The following is a 25,094-nucleotide window of genomic DNA, read 5'->3' as shown; positions in this document are numbered from 1 at the left end:
CAGATATAAAAGATCGAAAGTGAAAAAGGCACAAAGCCGCACAGCACCGAAGACCAAAAGCTGAAAAGGTCTTGCCACTCTCCCCACTTATGGAAAAAGATGTTATCCCGTTGAATATAAGTTAAATTCCTTATATTGCATTATGATACAATTAACAGGTTTCTTTTCAATTGTTATGCAAATAACTAAGCTTCAAAACTTATTCTTCAACAATACATTTTTTTTTTAGAATCATAATTTCAGTATATCAATAATAGTAATTAAATAAATTTTCGGTTTGTTTGTATTCTGTGTAGATTAGTTTTCATTAAAGTGGTGCGAGTTTTTATTTTTAATTATATATATATATATTAATCTAAATATTACCGTTTTTTTATAAGTAGGGCGGGTTGGCAGGAGTAATATTTAACATGATTTAACCAATTTCACATGTGGGGCGATTTGATAAATCAGTTTGTGGCGTTTTTTTTAAAAGTGGGCGATTAGCCAGTGGGGCGACTTGTCCTGCTCCCATTTGAAGGCCCCCTTGAAGGTTTTGTGCATTTTGAAAAGTTGGCAGATATGTTTCTAACTCCAGGCAAAATCTACCGGTATGAATGAAAAAGAAGTTTTCAATTAAGGCTCTGTGGCCATAACAGCTGTCTCATTAGCATTTTAACCACTTCCCATATTTGCAATTAAAACAATAGAAGAAAATTATTCAACGCAAAAACAAAACTTACTTGTAAATATGAAATTCTCTTTACGGTATGAGTTTTTCTCATTGTTTGAGATTGTACAGTAGTACCTGTAACTGCTTATACCTATTTCTTATTCACTTTTGCTTGATAAACTCACTAAATATCATGTATATACATTGTACCACATCTCCTTATTTTTATATGCATTCCAATAACATGAACAATTGTAATTCAATTCTATATACCAAAGCAAAATGAACTGCACCACTTTCATTCACTAGTATGCATCTTTTGGCAAAATACAAGTTCTTAAATGACACAAGATATATTTATTGATTAAAAAAATAAAATTTAGTATACAACTCTTTAACAGGTATAAAAAAAAAGCACAGCTGTGTCATAACTTGTGAAATCTGTGCTGAAAACATAGACATTGATGGTATTTGAGTAATTCCATATGTGAAGCTCAACATTAGCTCGTCAGTTGGCGGTGGACAGTTATAGTTCCTTTCTGCAGGCTAGGATGAATGACTTTTCAGGAAAACCAATTTCACAAATCAAAACTTTCCTCTAGATTTCTCCTACAATATTCATCCAGTTTAGTTCTTTTGGTTTAATTGGACACCGTCCTGATTTTTAATTTTGCAAACCATTCAGTCTCTTGCTTGCAAATGGTGCATGAAAATAGGATTGGTATGGCAGTAGACAAGTCTCTTTAAAGTGGGTTTGTGCCCTGAAAAAAAGTTTTATAACTTAAGTTTTTTTGAAACTTGTGCAACACACATACCTAAATAACTATAAAATAGAAGAGAGCATCATTCGTGTCAATGTTTTGTTCCTGTTTACATTGTCATTGATATTTTTTCAGAAAGCCTGAGGCATAGCTCATGAATTCCTGTCATTACATCCTAAATTAACATAATTACTGCTAGAATAATTATCAGTATGATATACGTACACTATCATTGTACAGCCCAAGTCTTCAGTATATATCATTGTTGCATTCATTCACTCCTGTGTTCAGTCGTTCAAAAATATTTAAACATCAACAAATGAACTTTAATATTTAAGGACAAGAAAACACTAGAAAAGATACGTACATACAACCCGTGTTTAAGTGTATTTGAAAGAGAAATATATCTGGTTAAACGATGTATAAAGGAGGAAAAAAATGCAGACATTGCATTACGATGCTTTCTACCTAATAGCACGTGGATATGTTTACATATTTAGACTTGACCCAGTATGACCCGTACCTTGTAGGTCACCGCCGTCGTTTAAACACTAGACTACAGTCGTGTATAAGACAATAAAATGCTTAAGCCTGTACTATTTGTGTGAAGTAAATGTGTTTTTTCTGTACATTTAAATTGTTTTACCTGATAGCAAGGACGTATATCTATCCGTTTCCTTCTCAATTCACTTTGTCAATTTCTTCGAGCTCCTTCAAAACATACGTATTACTGCGCCCGGAAGTGAAAAAAATATTAGAAATCCTCGTAAAATAATGCTATTTTCAATTTTGTGGAATCCATTTTGTTATATTTATTATATAAAGATAAAAAAAGTACGATTAATTATGAATTTGCATATCATTATACGGAACGTTTATGGACTATTTTTCCATAGCTGTAAGTCGGTCATTTTGGCGGGAAATCATGTACACATACACACGTAGATTGGCTGGTACCTGATCGTAATGTTACACATCAGATATATCAAATAGCTAATACCCGGAACGTAGTACCGGGAACCAGGATAATACGTAGACAACATACATAACTAATACCGAAATTGAAAACGCTTTACGGTTTCTCGTTTATAAACTGAATTCCGCTTTGAATTATAGAAGATGCAATATTAATCATGTTCAGTCGACTTTTCATTGTTATATCAACGTCTGAACTAATTAAAAAATCTTTAGATCTCAGATAACACTCGAAATTGACCCGACCTCTTTCCACACGGAATACAAATAATGATAGTTTGTAGTCAGGTTGACTGCTTATAATGCAAAATACACATTAATAACAAGTTCTATAAAACGAACAATACACACTGATCGTTTCTTTAGTCCCCAATGTAAATGAAAGAAACAAAAACCATATCATGCCATAAAAAGAAGAGGAGAAATTCGAACATTTCCGGATCTTTTTCTGGCCAAAAGACCCCCTGCATAGATTGCGTATGAAAAGATTAACCTCGTGACTTGAAAGTCAGGCCTTAAAGCACTGCCTTTAAAAACTACCTTGACCAAAATCTTTAACCTGAAACTCCCATTTTCATTTTCTATGTTCAGTGGACCGTGAAACTGGTGTCAAAAGTGTAATTGGGCTTTAAAATTAGAAAGATCATATCATAAGCAACTAGTGTACTAAGTTTCAAGTTGATTGGACTTCAGCTTCATCAAAAACTACCTTGACCAAAAACTTTAACCTGAAACTCCCACTTTCATTTTCTATGTTCCGTGGACCGTGAAATTGGGGTCAAAAGTCTAATTTGGCTTAGAATTAGAAAGATCATATCATAAGCAACAAGTGTACTAAGTTTCAAGTTGATTGGACTTCAGCTTCATCAAAAACTACCTTGACCAAAAACTTTAACCTGAAGTCGGACGAACAAACGAACGGACGGACGGACGGACGAACGAACGAACGGAGCCACAGACCAGAAAACATAATGCCCCTCTACTATCGTAGGTGGGGCATAAAAATGGCAAAATTCCCTTAAAAATTACCGATTGGGTGGGCAGCAACCCAACAACAAGTTGTCCAATTCATCTGAAAATTTCAGGGCAGATAGATATTGACTTGATAAACAATTTAACCCCTATAAGGTTTGCTCTAAATGCTTTGGTTTCAGAGTTATAAGCCAAAAAATACATTTTACCCCTATGTTCTATTTTCAGCCATGGCGGCCATCTTAGTTGGTTGGGTGGGTCACCGGACACATTTTTAAAACTATACCCCAATGATGATCGTGGTCAAGAATGGTTAAATTTGGCCCAGTAGTTTCAGATGAGAAGATTTTTGTAAAAGTTAACGACAACGGAGGACCGACGCCAAGTGATGAGAAAAGCTCACTTGACCCTTTGGGCCAGGTGAACTAAAAAGGAAACGTTGAGGCTTGAGCCAGGCTTGACAAATGGCAAAAAAATCACTTGTCTAATTCATAAAATACCTACCAGTTATACCAAATAAGTTGAGTAATGAATCATCCATCTGATCTTCTATCTCTTCATTAGTTGTGTCCTGGTCTTCTTCTGATACTTGAGAGTTATCTGCTCTTTGTTCATCATCATCATTAGATATATATTTAGATACAGTAAAACCTACTAATTCTGTTTCAACTCTCTCATTCTCCTATAAAATCAATTTTTGATAAACAAAAACAAAAATTCTCATACAGACAATACTAGGTTTAAAAACTGGATTTGTCAAATATGCCACCTATCTTTATGCTAAAGTTATTTATTTCAACAGATACAACAAATCTTGAATGAGAATGAAAATTTTGTTTTACATTGATTGACGGAAATTTTGAACATACTGAAACTAATGAATTTAACACAATATTTATGCATTCATATTATGGTCAAAACTTACATTTATTATATCCAATGTGAGACACTTGTCCCCTGTCCTGAACTGGAACATATTCTTGACACCAAACAGTTCACCTTGGTTAGCTCTATCACCAGCTATCCCTTTAAAGTATCTGTTGGCATTCTCATTCTGTATAGCAACACTGTCTAGTTGCTGAAATATAACAGTAATCAGATAGATAAAAGTCTGTAGACAATAAAAGAACCAAGTTCCAATGTCACCTGCATTGCACATATTTTATCTCTCCAAGGTTCAAGGGCAATAACTGAACTAAACACTTTTTTCTTATAACGCTACACAGCCATTTTCCATAACTCTTTTTTAAAAATTGATTGTCTATCATTATAGAACTTGTACGAGATATTGCTGGTATTAACCTATAGCATAAGTTTCATAAAAATCTGAAAAGAAATGTACCTGTGAGAGCGCTAACGAGGCCATTTTCCATAAATTTGAAATTTTCAAGGAGTATTACTCTTTTCAGGATAAAGTCAATTTGGCAACCATTGTAAAACTTGTCCAAGATATTGCTGATATCAACCTATTGTATAAGTTTTATAAAAATGAAGAAAAAATTGTACCAACAACAACAACAATTTTTATTTGTCAATCAAGACGTCGGAGGAGCAGTACAATTACAGTTTAAATTAAAGTGTACAAATAATTGTGGTGACAACGTTAACACTAACAGGACTGCAAAGACAGATGGACACCCTGTATTTCAAGTCCCTTGCAACATGTTATATGTTCTCATGTATCCCCATGTTCTACCATTAGACTTGTTAGTCTTTGATTAACCACACTACCTGTACACATATTTATCAATAACAATTTTACCTGTTTATAAATTTGTCTAAGGTACATGTTTTCTTCAATAGTTCCTGAGGAGATTAGTCTGTATACTTTTACATTTCTTCTCTGACCTATTCTGTATGCTCTGTAATACAAAAGAAAAGAAAGGCAAGGTTTGAAACTGAAACACTTAATTATATTTTCTTTTGAAATTTTATAGGTAAATGAAGATGATCCTACAATCTGAATAAAACAAAATATTGGGTATAATTCAACAAGACTTTGAACCACCAACCTATATAAATTAACCAAGAGACATCTTCACAGCAACATATGGTCTTCAACAATATTCATGTCTAGTCACAGACTTTAGAGTAAAATCGTCACATTATAATTATGGCATTACTGGCTTACTTAACCTAAAATAGTTCTGTTATGTAAATTTTATATCAGCAACTACCCTTTATCCAAAAATATGTTAAAATCACATCAACAACTTACAAAAGAACACCTTACTGCAAAACTACAACCAGACTATTAAACAAATGTAATAAAAGTTAAAATACAACACAGGCTATTGAATTTTTGGTGAGATATTTATAACATAGTATTTATAGTAGTAGATAACCAAACAAACAACAGTAGAATTCAATTAAATCTTTGGTATTTCAAAATCAGTTAGCTCTGATTTAAATAAGGTTCTGGCTTTAGTACTGATGCTATAAAATAACCTCATCACCCCACCCCACCCCATCACTCCCCACCCAATAAAATACCTGTCCTGTGCCTGTAGATCATGGGTAGGATTCCAGTTAGGATCAAATATAACCACTCTGTTAGCACCGGTCAGATTTAATCCAAGTCCTCCTGCCCTGTCATAGAAACAAACAAAGACATTGTTAAATTAGTGTATCAACTGCTTTCAATATCCATTGTAGTAATTCAAACCAAATTGAAGATTTGATTCTATAATTCAGTGGGGCTACTTTTCACACAGGTTTAAAAATTACCATAGTAAAATGTCTTTTGCTTTATTTCCATCGACAAATTACATATCTGTAGTAAAACTATTTTCTGAGTACTCAAATCAGAATTCTTTACAAACAGGTTTCCAAATTTCAGTATTTTATTCTGTCTTTAGATAAATTAAAACAAGAATGTGTCCATAATACATGGATGCTCCAATCGCACTGTCATTTTCTATGTTCAGTGGACTGTGAAATGGGGGTAAAAACTCTAATTTGAGATTAAAATTAAAAAGATCATATCATAGGGAACATGCGTACTATGTTTCTAGTTGATTGGACTTCAAATTAATCAAAAAGTACCTTGACCAAAAACTTTAACCATAAACTTTGTTTCTTTGATACATACATGACGTTGCTTTGTACTAATACATCCAGTCATTGTGTTATTGTACTATGGTAAAGTTCTTGTTCTTAATATTTTTGCTAATATATTTTGTCTATATGCCATTTTGTGCTTCTTTGTTACATCTTTGTTTGTTTTGTGTGTGTTATTTTAGTGATTAAGATTATAACACAATGTTGACTGCTGTTCCCCTATTTTTAATATTTTTGACATTTTTACCAATTATGTCTGTTTGTTTTGTTCACCCATCATTGTCAATATAATGGAATTTGATGCGACTGTCATACAAGTGAGAGGTTTAGATAACTATAAAATCAGGTTCAATCAAAGATTTTCTACATTAGAAAATGCCTCTACCAAGTCAGGATTATGACAGTTGTTATCCATTTGTTTGATATGTTTAAATCTTATTATTTTGCCATTTGATTGGGGACTTTCTGAATTTTCCTCAGAGTTCAGTATTTTTGTGATTTTACTTTTTACCTGAAGCAGAACAGACGGACAGACAAATGTACACACAGACTGAAAAACATAATGCCCCTAAGTTGGGCATTAAAAAAGTCAGAAACTAAACATTTCGTTTATTGTAAAGATGAAAAGCAGTGGTAGTTAATCTATGCTTTAGATATGTTCACCAGAATAATCTTTGCTGATTATGCATATCTCACTTCTATATTCTTTGTTACAGAACATTCATTAGAGTATTACCTGGTAGAGATTAGAAAGATAAAGATGTTAGGATCCCTATTAAATTCCCGTACTAATGCCATTCGTTTCTTTATACTAGTGCTGCCATCTAGTCGTCTATATTCATATTCTGTTGTCATTAGATACTGCTCAAATATGTCTAGTACCTACATTGTGTATATTAAATGAACACAGCTATTTATTACATTGGTTGCAATGAATTACATTGATTTCCCAGCTAAAAAAAACCCGATAATTTCACATGTGAAATAAACCTGGTTATTTAACTCCTCTGACATCATACAGCAATAGGCAAGCAAAAATTTTAAAAAGTTCAGCTAAATTTTAATTTTAATGCAATTTGTTTGTAACGATAATTTTCATTGGACGTTTTGAAGGGGTAAATTAAACATTCTACTAGTCCTTAACTAAGAAAGCAACCATTTTGAATCCCAAATTTTTTGGGGTATGTAACTTCTCTCAAAATAAACATGAAAGCCACATTTTATGCCTCAAAATATTCTTTTTGTCAACGTTGAAATAATTCTGAAGCGTACGAAAGGTAAAAATTCATCTAGTGTTTATTTTTTACATCATGATTATATGTATACATATGACATCACATTGTTTAGTCGCAAAAGACAATGCAACAGTTTCGCAGACTTTTTGATTTATGTCATTTTATGCCAAAATATTTATCAAATGGTATTTATTGTAATATGGTGCATTAATATTATATTGACTTGATTTTACTGTCGCAAATATCTGTTTACCTAGCTACGCTACGCGTTGCTAGGTAAAAATAATTTACGACAGTAAAATCTACATTTTATGAAGGCCAGGCTTAAAATACAATACAGTTATCTCCTAAATTAAACTTAGAAGATAACTGTATTGTATTTTTAGCTCAGACAGCATCAATAAGGGATTTGATGGTGGCAAATTAAATTAACTGGTGACAACTATTCTAATGAAAATAACAGAAAACAACCTCAAATTATACATTTAAAATCTGTAATGCCAAGTCTGTGTTTGTGAGTTTTGTGTAAAGTCTGGTTTTTAAACCTACCCTTGTACTGTAGGAAAACACTAACACTTTACTGTGATCTTTGTAGAATACAGACAGCAATCCCTTTAATACCTAGTTAAATATAAACCATGTACAATGTAATAAATAATTATATTTATGAATGCAAGCAATTATAACAAATTTATACAATATTCAAGGTGAAAAAAAGAAAAAAACAAACATGGCTTAAATGATTTTGGTAGCTTGACTTCACAGTGTTATATTGGCGAGGCAAATATATACTCTTTTAATATATACATATGTTTTATTCTAATCTAAACTATATACATTGTACATGTTTAAGTATAAAGCACGCAAGTGATGCTGATCTAGAAACAGTTCCCATATATAAAACATGTAAAAGTGGTGAACAGTTAGGATCTGATAAGAACTTACATATAGTAAACAGATGCTGTGACCCTGGTGTTTCCCAGACTATAGTATTACATATAGGTCATTGACTTAATATTACATCTCCCCTTTTCAGCTGATGAGAAAGTATAGTGCAAATAAATGTTATCATGAATGGAACAGCTGATCTTTGTTTACAAATCTAATTTATCTGGAGGTTTTGATATTCTCCCTGACCTTGTTACATAGAAATCAGATTTATCAGATTGATCTGTTTGGTTATCTTTCATTTCATTATTATAGATTGGTATTTCATCGGGGATTGTTTCCAAAAGTATTTTGAGAAATTTTAGTATCAGGCTTTTCAGGCAAATTTGAAAAGTGTCTCTCTTGATAATGCATCTGCGATATTCAATTCTTTACCTGGTACGTGCTCAATCGTGAAATCAAACCATAAAAGGCGCATTCGGAATCTTTGAATACACGGCGGAAGTTCTGCAATACCTTTACTACTGAGTAACGGTACGAGCCGCTTGTGGTCAATTCGAGATTGAACCTCTTACCTATTAAATAATTGCTGAACTTCTCACACGCCCAGGTCAAAGCTAACGCTTCTTTTTCTATTTGCGCGTAGCGCTGCTCTGTATCTGTCATAGAGCGCGAAGCATACGCAACAGGCTTCAATATTTCTCCATGCTTTTGCCTAATGACTGCGCCTAAACCAAACGACGACGCGTCAGCTGACACTACAGTGTCCTTATTTGGATGTCCAAGCGTTCCGGATGAAGCTAGCTCATTCTTTATCTCGATAAACGCAGTTTCTTGAGCTATACCCCAATGCCAAGCATTGTGAGTCTTTAATAGTTCACGTAATGGCTTCGTTAGCTCTGTCACCTTGCACGAAAATTTATTTAGTTGATTCACCATTCCTAAAAAACGTCTTACTCCTGATATATCAGTTGGCTTTGTCATTTCGGCAATAGCCTTAACTTTGTCTGGGTCTACCCTACAACCCGACGCGTCAACGATTTGACCCAGGAATTTAATTGACGGTTTTGAAAATTCACACTTTTCATTCAGTGTGAGACCGGCTTTTCCGATCGCTTCTAAAATTTTCTCTAGGCGCTCGTCGTGCTCCTCCTGTGATGCACCGAACACAAGAACATCGTCCATATGACACAATACGCCTGGATAACCTTCCACTGTCTCTGACATACGTTTTTGAAAGAACTCACTGGCAGAGTTTATTCCGAAAGGTAATCGATTGCAACAATACCTACTGAAAGGAGTAATAAACGTTGTTAGCGGACGTGACTCTTCGGCTAGGTTCGTTTGCCAAAACGAAGAATTTGCATCTAATTTTGTAAACATTCTTGCATTTGCAAGCTTTGCAAGCGATTCTTCTTCAGCTGGAAGCGGATAATTTTCACGCTTTACCGATTCGTTCAATTTTGTCAAATCGATACATATGCGCACGTCACCGTTTGATATCGGCACAACAACCATGCCAGCGCACCACTCGGTCGGTTCATCGACTTTTGAGATGACCCCTAATTTTTCCATTCTTGTCAACTCAGCCTTAACCTTATCCATTAAAGGTAACGATACCCTGCGCGGTGTTGACAATGCAAACGGTTTCGCGTCTGGACCTAGCGCGATTGTATATGTCCATTTCGTTTTTCCTAGACCGTTAAATATTTTAGGATATTTACCACGATAGTAGTTATTCACTTCGCTACTCGCGTTGACAGACGAAACGTTAACCTTATCAATAATACCTAAAGCCTGAATAGCTGGCCTACCTAATAATGGTTTGCTTAATCCCTTAACAACATATATATCCTGAACACTGAATTTGTCCTTTGTTTCAAGCATGCATTGAAATTTTCCTACAACATTTAAGTTTGTGTTTCCTGGTCCACTGAGTCTTTTGTTCGCTTTAATAAGTTCAATATTATTTATTCCTTTTAAATCACTGTCAGAAATTACTGTAACATCCGCACCAGTGTCGATTTTGAAATCTATCTCCTTTTTGCGAATGAAAAGTTTTGTAGTCCAAGGGCGATCACCGACTGTGTTTATTGTTCCAAGAAATCCTTCAGAGTCGGAATTAACATTCACTGATTCGACTGTTTTCCCGGTTCTGCAAGATTTTGCGAAGTGTCCGATATTTGAGCACTTGTAACATTTTGCTCCTTTAGCTGGGCATTTTTCTCTGGGGTGAAATTGTCGATTTCCACATCTTTGGCATCCGACCTTTTGTTGTGGATGAAAAGGCTGTTTCTGTTTTTTCACAAATTTAGTTTTGTTGAATTTCGATTTAACTGCATCAACATTAGAGTTCGGATTGTCACATCTCATTATAGCCTGCTGTTTCTTCCCACTCTCCGATTGGCGGGCCATGTCGGTTGCTTTCTTAAGAGTAAGCTCCGGATCAAGCTGCATTTTCAATGATAAGTTGGAATCCTTGATACCGACAACTATTCTGTCTCTTATCATTTCTTGTCTTAGATCGTTGTATCCACAATGTTCAGTTAATGTGTATAAAGATGTAACAAAACTTTCTACGCCTTCATTGTCGTCTTGTTTTCTCTTATTGAACTTTGCACGTTCAAAAATAACATTCCTTCTAACTATGAAGTACTTGTCAATTTGCTCTTTCACTTTCGCATATTTCTCTTTGTTTTCCTCAGAAATATCAAATGATGCAAAAATATCATCTGCTTCCGGACCCATCGTGTAGATAAAAGAGTTAACCTGTGTAGCTCCTGCTCTTTCCTCCAGCCCCGAAGCTGATCTGAATCTATCAAATCGTTGGATCCATTTGGTCCACGTTTCTGGCTTGCAAAAGTCAAATTTTTCTGGAGCTGCTACTTGAAATGTTGCCATAATTTCAGTCAATGTATTGCACTACTACAGGATTAATCAAAGAATTGTCCGGTTAACTAAAATGTTTTAAACCGCTGCCACCATGTTATATTGGCGAGGCAAATATATACTCTTTTAATATATACATATGTTTTATTCTAATCACAACTATATGCATTGTACATGTTTAAGTATAAAGCACGCAAGTGATGCTGATCTAGAAACAGTTCCCATATATAAAAGTGGTGAACAGTTAGGATCTGATAAGAACTTACATATAGTAAACAGATGCTGTGACCCTGGTGTTTCCCAGACTATAGTATTACATATAGGTCATTGACTTAATATTACACACAGGGGTTTTATTTAATGCGTCAATTGAAAGAAAGGGCAAATTTGAAGACGAAATAACTATAAACTATTCCATTAACAGAATAATTATGCAAAATATCTTGAAATATATGTTTAAAATTAAGCATTTAGTTTTTCAACTGTAATTTCTAACCTTCATGTATTTTAACATTTTGATGTGTCTGAGTATAACCTTATAACTTTGATATTTTTCATGCAACACTTTTTTTTTAATTCAAAAAGTCTATGATTATTTGTAGATACATTTTAGAAATACCTGCAATAAACTAATAACAAGAAATACCTTCATTTTTCCACAATATTTAGGATCTGACAATGTTCTGAATGAAGCCTCCTTGCTGTCAGTGAAGTACTGTGGAAACTGATCATAGACTTCCTTTAGTATGTGTTTAGTTAATGGTTTTAGGTTGTCTTCTGAGGTTCTTGCAGGGATCATCAATGCAACATGGTTACCAACTTTCAAAAAGAGGCTCAGAAATGTAAACATCACTTCTCTGAAGGAAACTTTAAATTCTTTAAGTTTCTGAAAATTAAATAAAACCTTAATTGAAAACCTTTGTTCTGTAATAAGACAAACAAAAATCTATACTATAGATGGTGAGTTTCTTTATCAAATATTTCTCATATTGAGAGACTTAATAAATATAAGCTAAAAATAAATAAACATGTGAAGTTTTGTGAAAACAAAGTTCTTTCCTTTGAACACAGTCATTCAAAGAGGGGATTTTTTCAGTTGTTTAATCTTATGATCCTTTAGAGTTTCTAAATGTTGTAAGTGAATTAAGATAATCTGATAAAGGTCATGACCCTTAAATTCATCCAATCATCTTCTGAGATCACAGCTGGCAACCACATGTTGATAATTTTTTTTATACAATGGGTTCAGAAACAGTTAAATTGGCAAATAATTACTAACATTACAACATGTCCCTGTTATATGTCCACTACCACAGTCACATGGTTTGTCCATCTTCATAACGGTGTTCATAAGTGGATGTTGCAGCAGACATTTATAAACGGCCTCCTGGAATGGAGTCAAGCGGCAATACACAACATTGTCATCTTTTGTAGGCAGCTGATCTGATATCAACATTTTTGTCCTCCTCAACAGCATCTTATTTCTGATTGCTGAAAATCTTTCTTTCACTAGAAAAACAAATGACTATTGTAATGTAAACATTTGTTTTAAAGTTGAGTTAAACAAAGATATCATTTCTATCATATTCTTAAGAATTAAAATCCCCAATCACACACACAGTTGTGAAATAAACATAAATCCCCAATCACACAGAGTTGTGAAATAAACATAAATCCCCAATCACACAGTTGTGAAATAAACATACTGTGGGAAAATATGTATTTCTGTGGATATTTAAAATCGGGATTTTACAAAATTCTACCTACAAGCCTTTAAAAAAAATCATAATTAAAGCTTTTGTACTATAAAACCATATAATCTCTGTATGCATTAGTTATTTCTGCATATTAAAGTAATTCTATGTCATTTTTTAATATTTGGACACACTAGATAGAACAGCGCTTACATTTTCTGGCCTCAGCTAGTTGTCTTTTAGTAGCATCAATTTTCTGTCCTTGTTTTATTGGTTCTACATAATTGAACTTAAATTCCTCAGGATCTCCTAGACAATTAGGCTGAGCCCTATCAGGTAAAAATAAGAAGTTAAAAAAGGTATCATAACTAAATAAATTTTTCTACATATCTGGAATTTTTTTCATTCAACAATTCTGAATCTAATGAATTGTGGGTTATATTTTTACAAGCAAGCTCCAAAGCGCTTAATCAAAAATACAATCTTTTGAGAATCTGAAATGAGTTTATTGAATTTATATCTAATGTAAGTTTTTTCTAATTACTGAACTATAATTTTTGTTCTAATTACTGAACTATAATTTTTGTTCCAATTACTGAACTATAATTTTTGTTCTGCATTAATATACTGTTGATTAATTTATATTTGTGGAAAACAATTTTTGTGGACTAAAGAAAAATTGTATTTTCATGCATATTTAATTTCATCCTTTCGTCAATGTTTGCATACAAGCATATAGAAAATTTTTGTACTTCGTTTAACATTTGAATTCTTGGTTTACTTCCACCAAAGAAATCCCCCCAAAATTAGTATCCCATTTATAACAATAAATCCACTTATTGTTTCCTAATAAAAAAAATACATGTACTAAGTTTACATGTTTACTGTGACTTTTTTTGTCTTTATTTGCATATTTTACAAAGAGATCATGTAATGGCAACCTTAAATATACAAGTAAAGGTTAATGTTCCTTCTATTATACCTACCAATCTAGGATACACCAAAGCTCTAACATATCATTCTATTATACCTACCAATCTAGGATACACCAAAGCTCTAACATATCATTCTGTACCTACCAATCTAGGATACACCAAAGCTCTAACATATCATTCTGTACCTACCAATTTAGGATACACCAAAGCTCTAACATATCATTCTGTACCTACCAATCTAGGATACACCAAAGCTCTAACATATCATTCTGTACCTACCAATCTAGGATACACCAAAGCTCTAACATATCATTCTGTACCTACCAATCTAGGATACACCAAAGCTCTAACATATCATTCTGTACCTACCAATTTAGGATACACCAAAGCTCTAACATATCATTCTGTACCTACCAATCTAGGATACACCAAAGCTCTAACATATCATTCTGTACCTACCAATCTAGGATACACCAAAGCTCTAACATATCATTCTGTACCTACCAATCTAGGATACACCAAAGCTCTAACATATCATTCTGTACCTACCAATCTAGGATACACCAAAGCTCTAACATATCATTCTATTATACCTACCAATCTAGGATACACCAAAGCTCTAACATATCATTCTGTACCTACCAATCTAGGATACACCAAAGCTCTAACATATCATTCTGTACCTACCAATCTAGGATACACCAAAGCTCTAACATATCATTCTGTACCTACCAATCTAGGATACACCAAAGCTCTAACATATCATTCTATTATACCTACCAATCTAGGATACACCAAAGCTCTAACATATCATTCTGTACCTACCAATCTAGGATACACCAAAGCTCTAACATATCATTCTGTACCTACCAATCTAGGATACACCAAAGCTCTAACATATCATTCTGTACCTACCAATCTAGGATACACCAAAGCTCTAACATATCATTCTATTATACCTACCAATCTAGGATACACCAAAGCTCTAACATATCATTCTGTACCTACCAATCTAGGATACACCAAAGCTCTAACATATCATTCTGTACCTACCAATCTAGGATACACCAAAGCTCTAACATATCATTCTGTACCTACCAATCTAGGATACACCAAAGCTCTAACATATCATTCTATTATACCTACCAATCTAGGATACACCAAAGCTCTAACATATCATTCTGTACCTACCAATCTAGGATACACCAAAGCTCTAACATATCATTCTGTACCTACCAATCTAGGATACACCAAAGCTCTAACATATCATTCTGTACCTACCAATCTAGGATACACCAAAGCTCTAACATATCATTCTGTACCTACCAATCTAGGATACACCAAAGCTCTAACATATCATTCTGTACCTACCAATCTAGGATACACCAAAGCTCTAACATATCATTCTGTACCTACCAATCTAGGATACACCAAAGCTCTAACATATCATTCTATTATACCTACCAATCTAGGATACACCAAAGCTCTAACATATCATTCTGTACCTACCAATCTAGGATACACCAAAGCTCTAACATATCATTCTGTACCTACCAATCTAGGATACACCAAAGCTCTAACATATCATTCTGTACCTACCAATCTAGGATACACCAAAGCTCTAACATATCATTCTGTACCTACCAATCTAGGATACACCAAAGCTCTAACATATCATTCTGTACCTACCAATCTAGGATACACCAAAGCTCTAACATATCATTCTGTACCTACCAATCTAGGATACACCAAAGCTCTAACATATCATTCTGTACCTACCAATCTAGGATACACCAAAGCTCTAACATATCATTCTGTACCTACCAATCTAGGATACACCAAAGCTCTAACATATCATTCTATTATACCTACCAATCTAGGATACACCAAAGCTCTAACATATCATTCTGTACCTACCAATCTAGGATACACCAAAGCTCTAACATATCATTCTGTACCTACCAATCTAGGATACACCAAAGCTCTAACATATCATTCTGTACCTACCAATCTAGGATACACCAAAGCTCTAACATATCATTCTGTACCTACCAATCTAGGATACACCAAAGCTCTAACATATCATTCTGTACCTACCAATCTAGGATACACCAAAGCTCTAACATATCATTCTGTAGTGCAGTGCCTGTTAAACCAAATCTTAGGTCAGTATTGATTGCTTTCAGTGCTTGAGTAACTAAAGCTTGCTGACCCTAAAACATAATAACAAATCAAATATTTGTCAATTAGAAAGAACATATGTTGATCAAAGATGTTCATGATTTGAATTCAACTAAACAATTTGTAAGGGTTCTGCGGAACCCTGCAGTGTCTTGCCTACTTTTGCTGTTATTGGCAGGCTCAACAAAAATGAGGAAATCAAATTATTAAATATTTTCTTCTACATACTATCTTTTGATTGCATAAGAAGCTTCTGTCCAAGTTTGGTAAAAATCCAGTATGGTTTATGAATCTAATAAATGTTTAAAAAAATAATATTAGAGTCAAACAGGGTTTAGAACTGTGCACAACCTCAGTGTTGACACGTAACTGATACAGTAAATGAACTACTTAGTTTTCTTATTTGAATTTTTTACATTGTCTTTTCGGGGCCTTTTATAGTTGACTATGCGGTATGGGCTTTGCTCATTGTTGAAGGCCGTACTATTACCTATAGTTGTTCATTTCTGTGTTATTTTGGTCTCTTGTGGAGAGTTGTCTCATTGGCAATCATACCACATCTATTTTTTTTTATAATTAGACCAATTGGCGACCAAGGGATGTATTAAACAAACGGTAAGAATACATAAGTAAATATTAACACATATTACCTTTATCTTGTGAACTTCATCAACAATTACAGCTGACCAATGGATAGAATTCAACAATTCCTGCAAATATTAATCAAATATTATTTGTGAAATCATGCTGTTATAAAGAATTTTTAGAACAAAATGATATCTACTTACTTTTGATACAAAGTGTAAAAACAAGGCAGCGTTGTCTTTTTTTATATACCTGGTTGTCTCTGTATGTTTCATATGTTGTTATAACAATTTCATGCTTTCCTTTCTTGGTATCTGCAAAGCACTGCTCTTTGTTTGTCCCATGGAACTTCCTATAGAAAGAAATACATGACTAAATAGTGAGGTCATTAGATGTATTCATACTGTGATACTGAAACACAATATAATCTTCATACCAGGTTTATATGTGGCCTATTTGATCTCATTCAAATTTCTTAGGGTTTTTTTTGTTAAAGAAGCAGGTGTACTTAAGCATCTTTACTGTAAAGGCAAATCCTGACTTTAAGCCGACATATCTTTGAAAGAAAACCACTGAAACTAAACATTATATAACTGGACTTGTTAGTTTTATATTTACCTACAGTAAAGTATCCCCATGTGGGTCAAGTTCATTGATCATACACAACAGTAAAGTATCTCCCTGTATCAAGTCTATCCATCTTACCAACAGTAAAGTATTCTCGTGTGTCAAGTCTGTCTATCTTACATGACAGTAAAGTATCCCCATGTGGGTCAAGTTCATTGATCATACACAACAGTAAAGTATCCCCCTGTATCAAGTCTATCCATCTTACCAACAGTAAAGTATTCTCGTGTGTCAAGTCTGTCTATCTTACATGACAGTAAAGTATCCCCATGTGGGTCAAGTTCATTGATCATACACAACAGTAAAGTATCCCCCTGTATAAAGTTTATCAATCTTACCCAACAGTAAAGTATCCCCATGTGTCAAGTCTATTGATCTTACCCAACAGTAAAGTATCCCCATGTGTCAAGTCTATTGATCTTACCCAACAGTAAAGTATCCCCATGTGTCAAGTCTATTGATCTTACCCAACAGTAAAGTATCCCCATGTGTCAAGTCTATTGATCTTACCCAACAGTAAAGTATCCCCATGTGTCAAGTCTATTGATCTTACCCAACAGTAAAGTATCCCCATGTGTCAAGTCTATTGATCTTACCCAACAGTAAAGTATCCCCATGTGTCAAGTCTATTGATCTTACCCAACAGTAAAGTATCCCCATGTGTCAAGTTCATCCATCCAATTATACAATACACTTCCTGGGCCTATAATAAGGAAAGGGTCTGTAGGAATAGTCTCGTCATCCTGCAGATTCTTCTTGTTGTCAGACATCTGAAAGAAAAAAAAAATGTCTGTATACTTTATTTCTAACTTGACATTTTATAGATAAGTCTGATTTTTATAATTTATCCACAAGCCCTCAATAAGGGAATAAATTCACAACAAAAGTTAATATCAAATTCAAGCAGTGTCAGGTTTTGACAAAACTATACAACTGTGTGTGTGTGTTTTTAGGGATTTCTACACAATATTGAAAGAAAATAAAATTTAAAACATGTACATAAAAATTTAAGACATATCTAATGTCATCATGCATCTATCATATAGGTATTATTTTAACTGCATTATTTAAATGGTGTACATTCTGTAGTCTTTGAAACCCATATTTCAGTTTACAGACATGGGAATATTTATACATTAGACCATTGACAAGTGCTACAAGTGAACATGCCATATCTTGTAATGTTGGGCTGTAGTTTTATTGAATTTACTGCCTGATCTTCAGAGCTAGTTTTCAATTATCTTACTTTCAATATTTGATGGATCAGTTATTAATCACCTGTCTTATAAACTTTGGTTTATGTTTCAGCATGTCTATTCTGTTTCCATGCTTCCTCATTAGGGCAGATATAAATCCTATCACCTTTGAACAAAGAGGAAGACACATAATATTAATTCAATGCAAATTAGATAAACTGTATAACTAACTTGCTTCATTTTGTTTATGCCAAATGATTTATTGTGTAATCTTTAATATTGCTTGATACAAATTTGCTTTATATAATTTCAATATATATATAAAAACCTTCAGCAAGTTTATTATTAATGAAAATCAACGAGGATATCAGTCCATATTCAATTCTCACAAGTTGTTAAATCTTTTTCTCTTAAGGTTTAACTTATCTTGTTGTAAAACAGATTTTATGATCTGGAAGCAATGTGCTTAAAAAAGATCTAATTATTTAATTACTTCTATTTAATATATGTACATTAACATAACTCTTATACTTTGTTGACAATGTCACAACTGTTATAAGACTTACTTGAACAGTTTTACCAAGACCCATGTCATCTCCCAGAATACATCCCTGACTATTTTTATAATGATTATACATAAACTGTATCCCTGTCCTCTGGTAGTCTCTCAAGTAACGGTTGATTGTTGCTGGTATCTGGAAAATATATTATATAAGACATTTTCATCTTTTAAATAGTTCAATTTGGTAAATAAAGTGAATCTACAGTGGATTCATTTATTTTAGGTGGGTAACAATTTTCTTGGATGGACGAAACAATTGTATTTCTTCGATACTTAGTTTGGCGGTGTTGACTATTGTCAAAGTTATTCTAGGGAGACAGATTATAAAAGTTTTTCCAAACTTGTTTCTGAATCAATCCCATGTTTAAACTTAATTATGTATCATTGTAATTTTTCATTATTAAAAACTGTTTAAACTAAACTAAAATAAAGTTATTCACTTATACCCAGGAATTTAAAAAATAAAATGTATCCATAAATAAAAATAACCTCACAGTATACCCCATCAAGCCTACTTGATTATTACTTTATAACAAATCAACTGATTGTTTTCACTAATAGATTGTATAACATATCAATGATAAAAAAACTTTCATTAAATCTTGTTTAAATGGCTTTAAAAAAGCAAATAGGTAATTCAGAAAAAAATCAGACTCAACAGCACTGTTAAAACTGCATAAGAAATAATGTACAATGATGACGGCAGTCAATGAATGAAAATGCAAAAAAACAATGGAAATTTGAGATTGACCATTTAAAATATTCAATTCATTTTCAAAAGAAATTTGAATTGTTGCTATGTCATGATACAGTTTTAATTTGGCAAACAAAAAAGCACAAATGCATAATTTCCATTAAGTACATAACAAATGGCCACTTATAACAATTCAATCATGATTTTATTTGTTTCAGTATTGATAAGGGTCACAAAAAATATATGCTTTTAGTTCAAGTTCAAGTCATATGATTGTATTTTAATGAACGCAACATGGATATAAAGATAAGCAATATAGATCACTATGAACTACTTTTCAACTACTATTTTAGTTTACCTGTATGACAGGTATTTCATCTGGTCCTGATAACTTGTATGGGACCTTAGCGGCTGATGGTGTAAACTTAAACTTGGGCTTCTCCAAATCATAATCATCAAAACCTGAAAAATAGATACATCTTATAAAGAGTATAGATTTAACATGACTAATGTTAGAAATTTAGCTTCTTTTTTATAGTACAGTAGATTCCGGTTATTTGCATAGCCTATTTGTCAGACAAAATTATGCAATAAAGCGAGTATGCTTATATCCGAAATGCCAAATGACAGAGTCAAATAACATTGATGGAACAGATCAGTAAAGGAAATCCATGAAGAAAGATAAACGTCTGTAATCCACATACAACAATGAATTTTGATTTATTCTAATAAAATTTATATGTCTAGTGTCATATGTGTTATTTTATTTTGTTTCTTTGAATAAAGATTATAAACACATTTTTAGTTTATTTGCGTTCCGACTTTCCTTTACCTGGTATACGAAAATAAACTGTTCTAAAAATAGATTTGTTTCTATGACCCATATGTACAATGTACATTGTTATGCTTTGATTAAAATAAACTTTTAAACAACACTTCACAGTTTATAATTATTTTAACAATAGATGTGTAATGAATTGCCTTTGATATGCAGTTGGACAGTGAAGTAACACCTCGTAAGTTTCGTATATGCAAAGCAGTAATGGGGCCCTGTACGGGTTATTTGCTGGACACAAGTGTTGAAAGTGAGAAAATATAATAATTAAAAGTAAAATGCTCTTTTCATAAAATATTAAAAATAAATGATTGATGTATAAAATTCTTTTACCATATATAAATGCCCTATAATATTTAACATTAATACAGATCACCCCAAGCCCAATTACTAGAGTTCACATTGGTTATGATCGATAATTAGCAGGAGTTATTGTTTTTAAAAATTAACCCCAAATGTAATCTATGGGCAATTGTTAAAATCCAATCAATTATTAACACCATTTGAGATAGAATGGTCAGTGTTTTTACAACAACTATCTGTTTGACATTTTTATGACCTCGAGGCTTAAAATAGAACATGGGAAACTTTACCTGTGTAGACATCGAGGTTTATTTTTAAATCAAATTCCATAATATAAACACGAAAGAAACTGTTTTAAAACTTTATTTAAATAACACAAAAGTAAATATAAAATAATAACGAAAATACGAATGCATTCAAGAAAAATATACTTACCAAATTGCCGTTTCCGGTCAAAAATCGCGTCAGTTTTAATTAAGCATATCTAGACGGCAATAATTTTCTATGCAATAAACCGAAAAAGCCACTTGTAGAGCTATGCATATAACCGGACAATTTAACATTTAATAGATGAATGGGAAATGGTTTTGTGCAGGAGAAAACTATGCAATTAACCGAATTATGCTATTAAGCGGTATGCAATTAAGTGGAATCGACTATATTACTGTAAATTCATAAGTTATTTCGATGTTTTTATTATTGCGAAAAAAATGCGACAGGTTTATAATTGCAATAATTTAAAATTGCATTTTGAAATTTTGTATATGAATTAAACCAGATTTTTCACAATGTTGCAAAAATTTAAATTGCATTTTAGTCTAAAATGACAAAGTGCAATAATAAATGGATGCAATAATTTCTAAACAGTAAAATATTTTATATATAAATATAGGTTTACTGTTGGAGATCATCTGCTGACATGACTTTTCTATGTAACATCATTGCTCTCTCATTGATATATATCTGGTAATCAGGACATGCATTCATACTATACACAACTTTGTTTTGAATAGGTTCTCTCAGACAAAAATGGTACTATTTCAATTACTGCCTGCATTTCATTTGTATAACTTATTTAAAATGTCTTTTATATATTTTCCAGAAACTAAGATTTTAAAAAGACTATTTTTTTAAAGCTTATTCCCTCCTTATTTTTTAGTTTCTGCTGTAAACAATTCATTATCAGATATTATAATACCCTCATTTTTAAAATCTGAGTTATCCTCATTAGAATCTGTAGAGCTATTTCTACATTTCTTCAGGCTTGGTTTGGTGTCTGATGATTTGTTTTTATGCTCTTCATTCAAATTGCTGCTATCCTGTCTGGAAGTTTGTCTATCATTAAATGAGTCATCTGAAGAATCACTTAAATCTATAGTGTGTCTAGTATGTCTGAGGGCTGTTCTAGAAGTGGATGGTTTCTGTGAGTCAAATGTATCCTCACTCAGCTCAAAATGTACAGAGTCATTTTCTTTTTTTCTACAATATAGTTCATACCTAATAAAGTTTAAAAATCTTAATTTGGTGTATTTTTTTCTTCTTTTCCCCAATGTTTATTTTTCTAACAATTAAGAATGGTATCAAATGACAAACTTACAAATAAGATAAAACCAACATTGAAACAAGTCTATATTTTTTTGCTCATTGTTAAAAGTCATACAGTGACCTATAATTGTTAATTTCAGTGTCCTTTGGTCTCCAGTGGAGAATTGTCTTATTTGTGATCATACAGCATCTTCTTATTTTCATACTAATTGAACTTTATAACATAAATAATAAAGTTTCAAATCCTTCATTTTGAAAATAATTAAAGCTGTTTATTGACTTTTGAATATAGAATTGAATGCATGTTATAAATTTACGACTTTTTATTACAAAGATGTAAACAATTAAATTTGTGTACACAAAGCACGTATGAAATGGGAAATCGTGAAAATTTGAGTATCTATATTGAAATATGTATTTTACTTTTATGTAATAAACATACTAACCTCTGTTTTTGATCAATTTGTGATTTGTCTGTATTTTTCTTCTCACTATTTACAGTTTTAACTTTGCCTCTCCTCCCTCTAGCTGATGTCTTTTTATGACTGATGGACTGACCCCCTGTGGCAACCACACCCTTTCTCTGTGGAGTTTTAAGGATACTAGCACTAGAACTGACATCACTCTCATCATCACTCATGTCTCTGTATTTACTCCTAAAATATAAATATATTAAAATAAACTGAACTAGCTATAACCCTTTATATTTACTCCTAAAATATAAATATATTAAAATAAACTGAACTAGCTATAACCCTTTATATTTACTCCTATAATATAAATATATTAAAATAAACTGAACTAGCTATAAACCTTTATATTTACTCCTATAATATAAATATATTAAAATAAACTGAACTAGCTATCTATAAACCTTTAAAGATATTTGATTCTGCTTGAAATATCACGTCTAAGTCTTAAAGATAAAAATAATATTGTCCATTATCTTATACCAATAAGAAACAAAGCAGTCAACAAATTATAGCCAATAGTTAGATATATCTTTCTAATAAAGTCGTGTTGGGTTGCTTCCACATCTCAGGTAAACTTTTCCGTAACTTACTCAAGATACTTGTCTTCTTCTTTACCACACAAGGGTTTAAACAAACCATCACGTTCCTCTTCTGATACCAATATTACATCTGCAATAAAATCAAAACTGTGATATAGACCTATAATGGTTTACTTTTATAAATTGTTACTTGAATGGAGAGTTGTATCATTGGCACTCATACCACTTCTTCCTATAATTAATGAATTCATAGATATAACCATGTCCTTGCCCTATATGCCATACGGGATAACAAGGACAAAGTAAGTTACATAAGTTCAGTAAAATATAAGTAACATTTTGTCATTTGTATAACAAAGATAATTACTTAGACCATTAATACAATAAACATAAGATACAAGTGTACTTGTAAAACATGATGTTATATCAACGAGAGTTGTAAAGAGTAACATAAAATATGGATGTAGGATCATGAGTATTCATTACAGTTACATAAATATTTACCTATTTTAGTTTTTCAATATCAAAATCATTGTTACTACAGTGTTTATAATTTGATAAGCTTTGAGAAAAAGTTTATTAGAACATGTTCAAAGGATCAATGAGTTTACATGGATCATATTTATAGATTATCGGTGATCATCTCAACGAGATTGATTTTCTCGCTTGAGCCGGGACGGCGAAAGCGAGAAAGGCAATCGAGTTGAGATGAACAATGATAATCTTTTTATTGCTATTTTACCTATGTCGATGTTGTCAATTTCATGTCAATTTCGTTAGCAACGCCACGTGCATGCTTAGCTAGCGATAATTTTCCATCTCAACCAGTAGCATACGAAAATTATCACAAAAAAAGATCAAAGGAAAAATGCACAAAATAGCGATAACTAAGTTTATAAGCTAAACAATCTACATCACGGTAAATACTAGGATGTTATATCCCATTTTTACAAGATTTTTTTTTTCAGTTACAGCAAAATTTCCAAACCAAATATTTGTATCTCAAGCCTTGCAACAAATTGATGAAAGCTTTGACAAAATTCTTTCATAGATACAAAGAATTTGGTCAAAGCTTTCATCAATTTGTTGCAAGGCTTGATGCAGTCTTGGTGATCACTATAGTAGCAACATCTTTTATTGAGACTTGAAATACCTGATTTTTCTTTCTGTTTTCTTTGAATTGGTTTTATCTGTGTTATATCAACTGTTTCAGCTTCTTCCTTTGTGTAGCCATCAAACTGTACAATTGCTTTCAGTTCAGGTGATCTGATAATTTTCAAGATAAATCCTGGGTAAAAATTTCCATCACCTTGGTAAAGGGCAGAGCATTTTTCACCTTTACTCCATACTGCAATTTAATAATTAAGTATTTCAAATGCAATTACAAAGATTGCATTTCCTAGTGTCAATGGTTCTGAAGTTATAGAAGTGGCTGAATAATTATACTTACATCAAATTATGCAAACATTTTTATAGTGGACAGCATGAATTAT

General features: G+C 32.5%; 1 protein-coding gene and 1 long non-coding RNA gene across 4 annotated transcripts in view; both read right to left on the bottom strand.

Annotated features, from left to right (window-relative positions):
• Positions 1–25,094, bottom strand: part of LOC143064602 (uncharacterized) — a 42,202-nt gene that overhangs the window by 9,035 nt on the left and 8,073 nt on the right. Inside the window, exons 3-22 of one of the 3 annotated variants that reach the window (XM_076237536.1) lie at positions 24,755–24,949; positions 23,653–23,731; positions 23,036–23,245; positions 22,243–22,541; positions 20,265–20,368; positions 19,217–19,345; positions 18,733–18,816; positions 18,094–18,224; positions 17,080–17,179; positions 16,893–16,952; positions 16,159–16,274; positions 13,340–13,455; positions 12,712–12,941; positions 12,079–12,318; positions 8,205–8,276; positions 7,157–7,302; positions 5,854–5,949; positions 5,123–5,222; positions 4,286–4,438; positions 3,865–4,042 (exon numbers count right to left, since the gene is read on the bottom strand). In XM_076237536.1, coding sequence (XP_076093651.1) covers positions 3,865–4,042; positions 4,286–4,438; positions 5,123–5,222; positions 5,854–5,949; positions 7,157–7,302; positions 8,205–8,276; positions 12,079–12,318; positions 12,712–12,941; positions 13,340–13,455; positions 16,159–16,274; positions 16,893–16,952; positions 17,080–17,179; positions 18,094–18,224; positions 18,733–18,816; positions 19,217–19,345; positions 20,265–20,368; positions 22,243–22,541; positions 23,036–23,245; positions 23,653–23,731; positions 24,755–24,949 — 2,838 coding nt within the window. The remainder of the gene's footprint in view (positions 1–3,864; positions 4,043–4,285; positions 4,439–5,122; positions 5,223–5,853; positions 5,950–7,156; positions 7,303–8,204; positions 8,277–12,078; positions 12,319–12,711; positions 12,942–13,339; positions 13,456–16,158; positions 16,275–16,892; positions 16,953–17,079; positions 17,180–18,093; positions 18,225–18,732; positions 18,817–19,216; positions 19,346–20,264; positions 20,369–22,242; positions 22,542–23,035; positions 23,246–23,652; positions 23,732–24,754; positions 24,950–25,094) is intronic. The other 2 variants (XM_076237543.1, XM_076237553.1) reach the window with 2 other exon arrangements.
• LOC143064647 (uncharacterized) lies at positions 997–3,393 on the bottom strand. The gene is made up of 2 exons (XR_012975296.1): positions 2,060–3,393; positions 997–1,413 (listed from the first exon to the last, which is right to left on the bottom strand). It is a non-coding gene; the product is annotated as an uncharacterized LOC143064647 (long non-coding RNA).

The sequence above is a fragment of the Mytilus galloprovincialis genome, chromosome 1 (assembly GCF_965363235.1).
Source record: "Mytilus galloprovincialis chromosome 1, xbMytGall1.hap1.1, whole genome shotgun sequence".
Lineage (NCBI taxonomy): Eukaryota > Metazoa > Mollusca > Bivalvia > Mytilida > Mytilidae > Mytilus > Mytilus galloprovincialis.
This window is presented reverse-complemented; position numbering and strand designations above follow the sequence as displayed.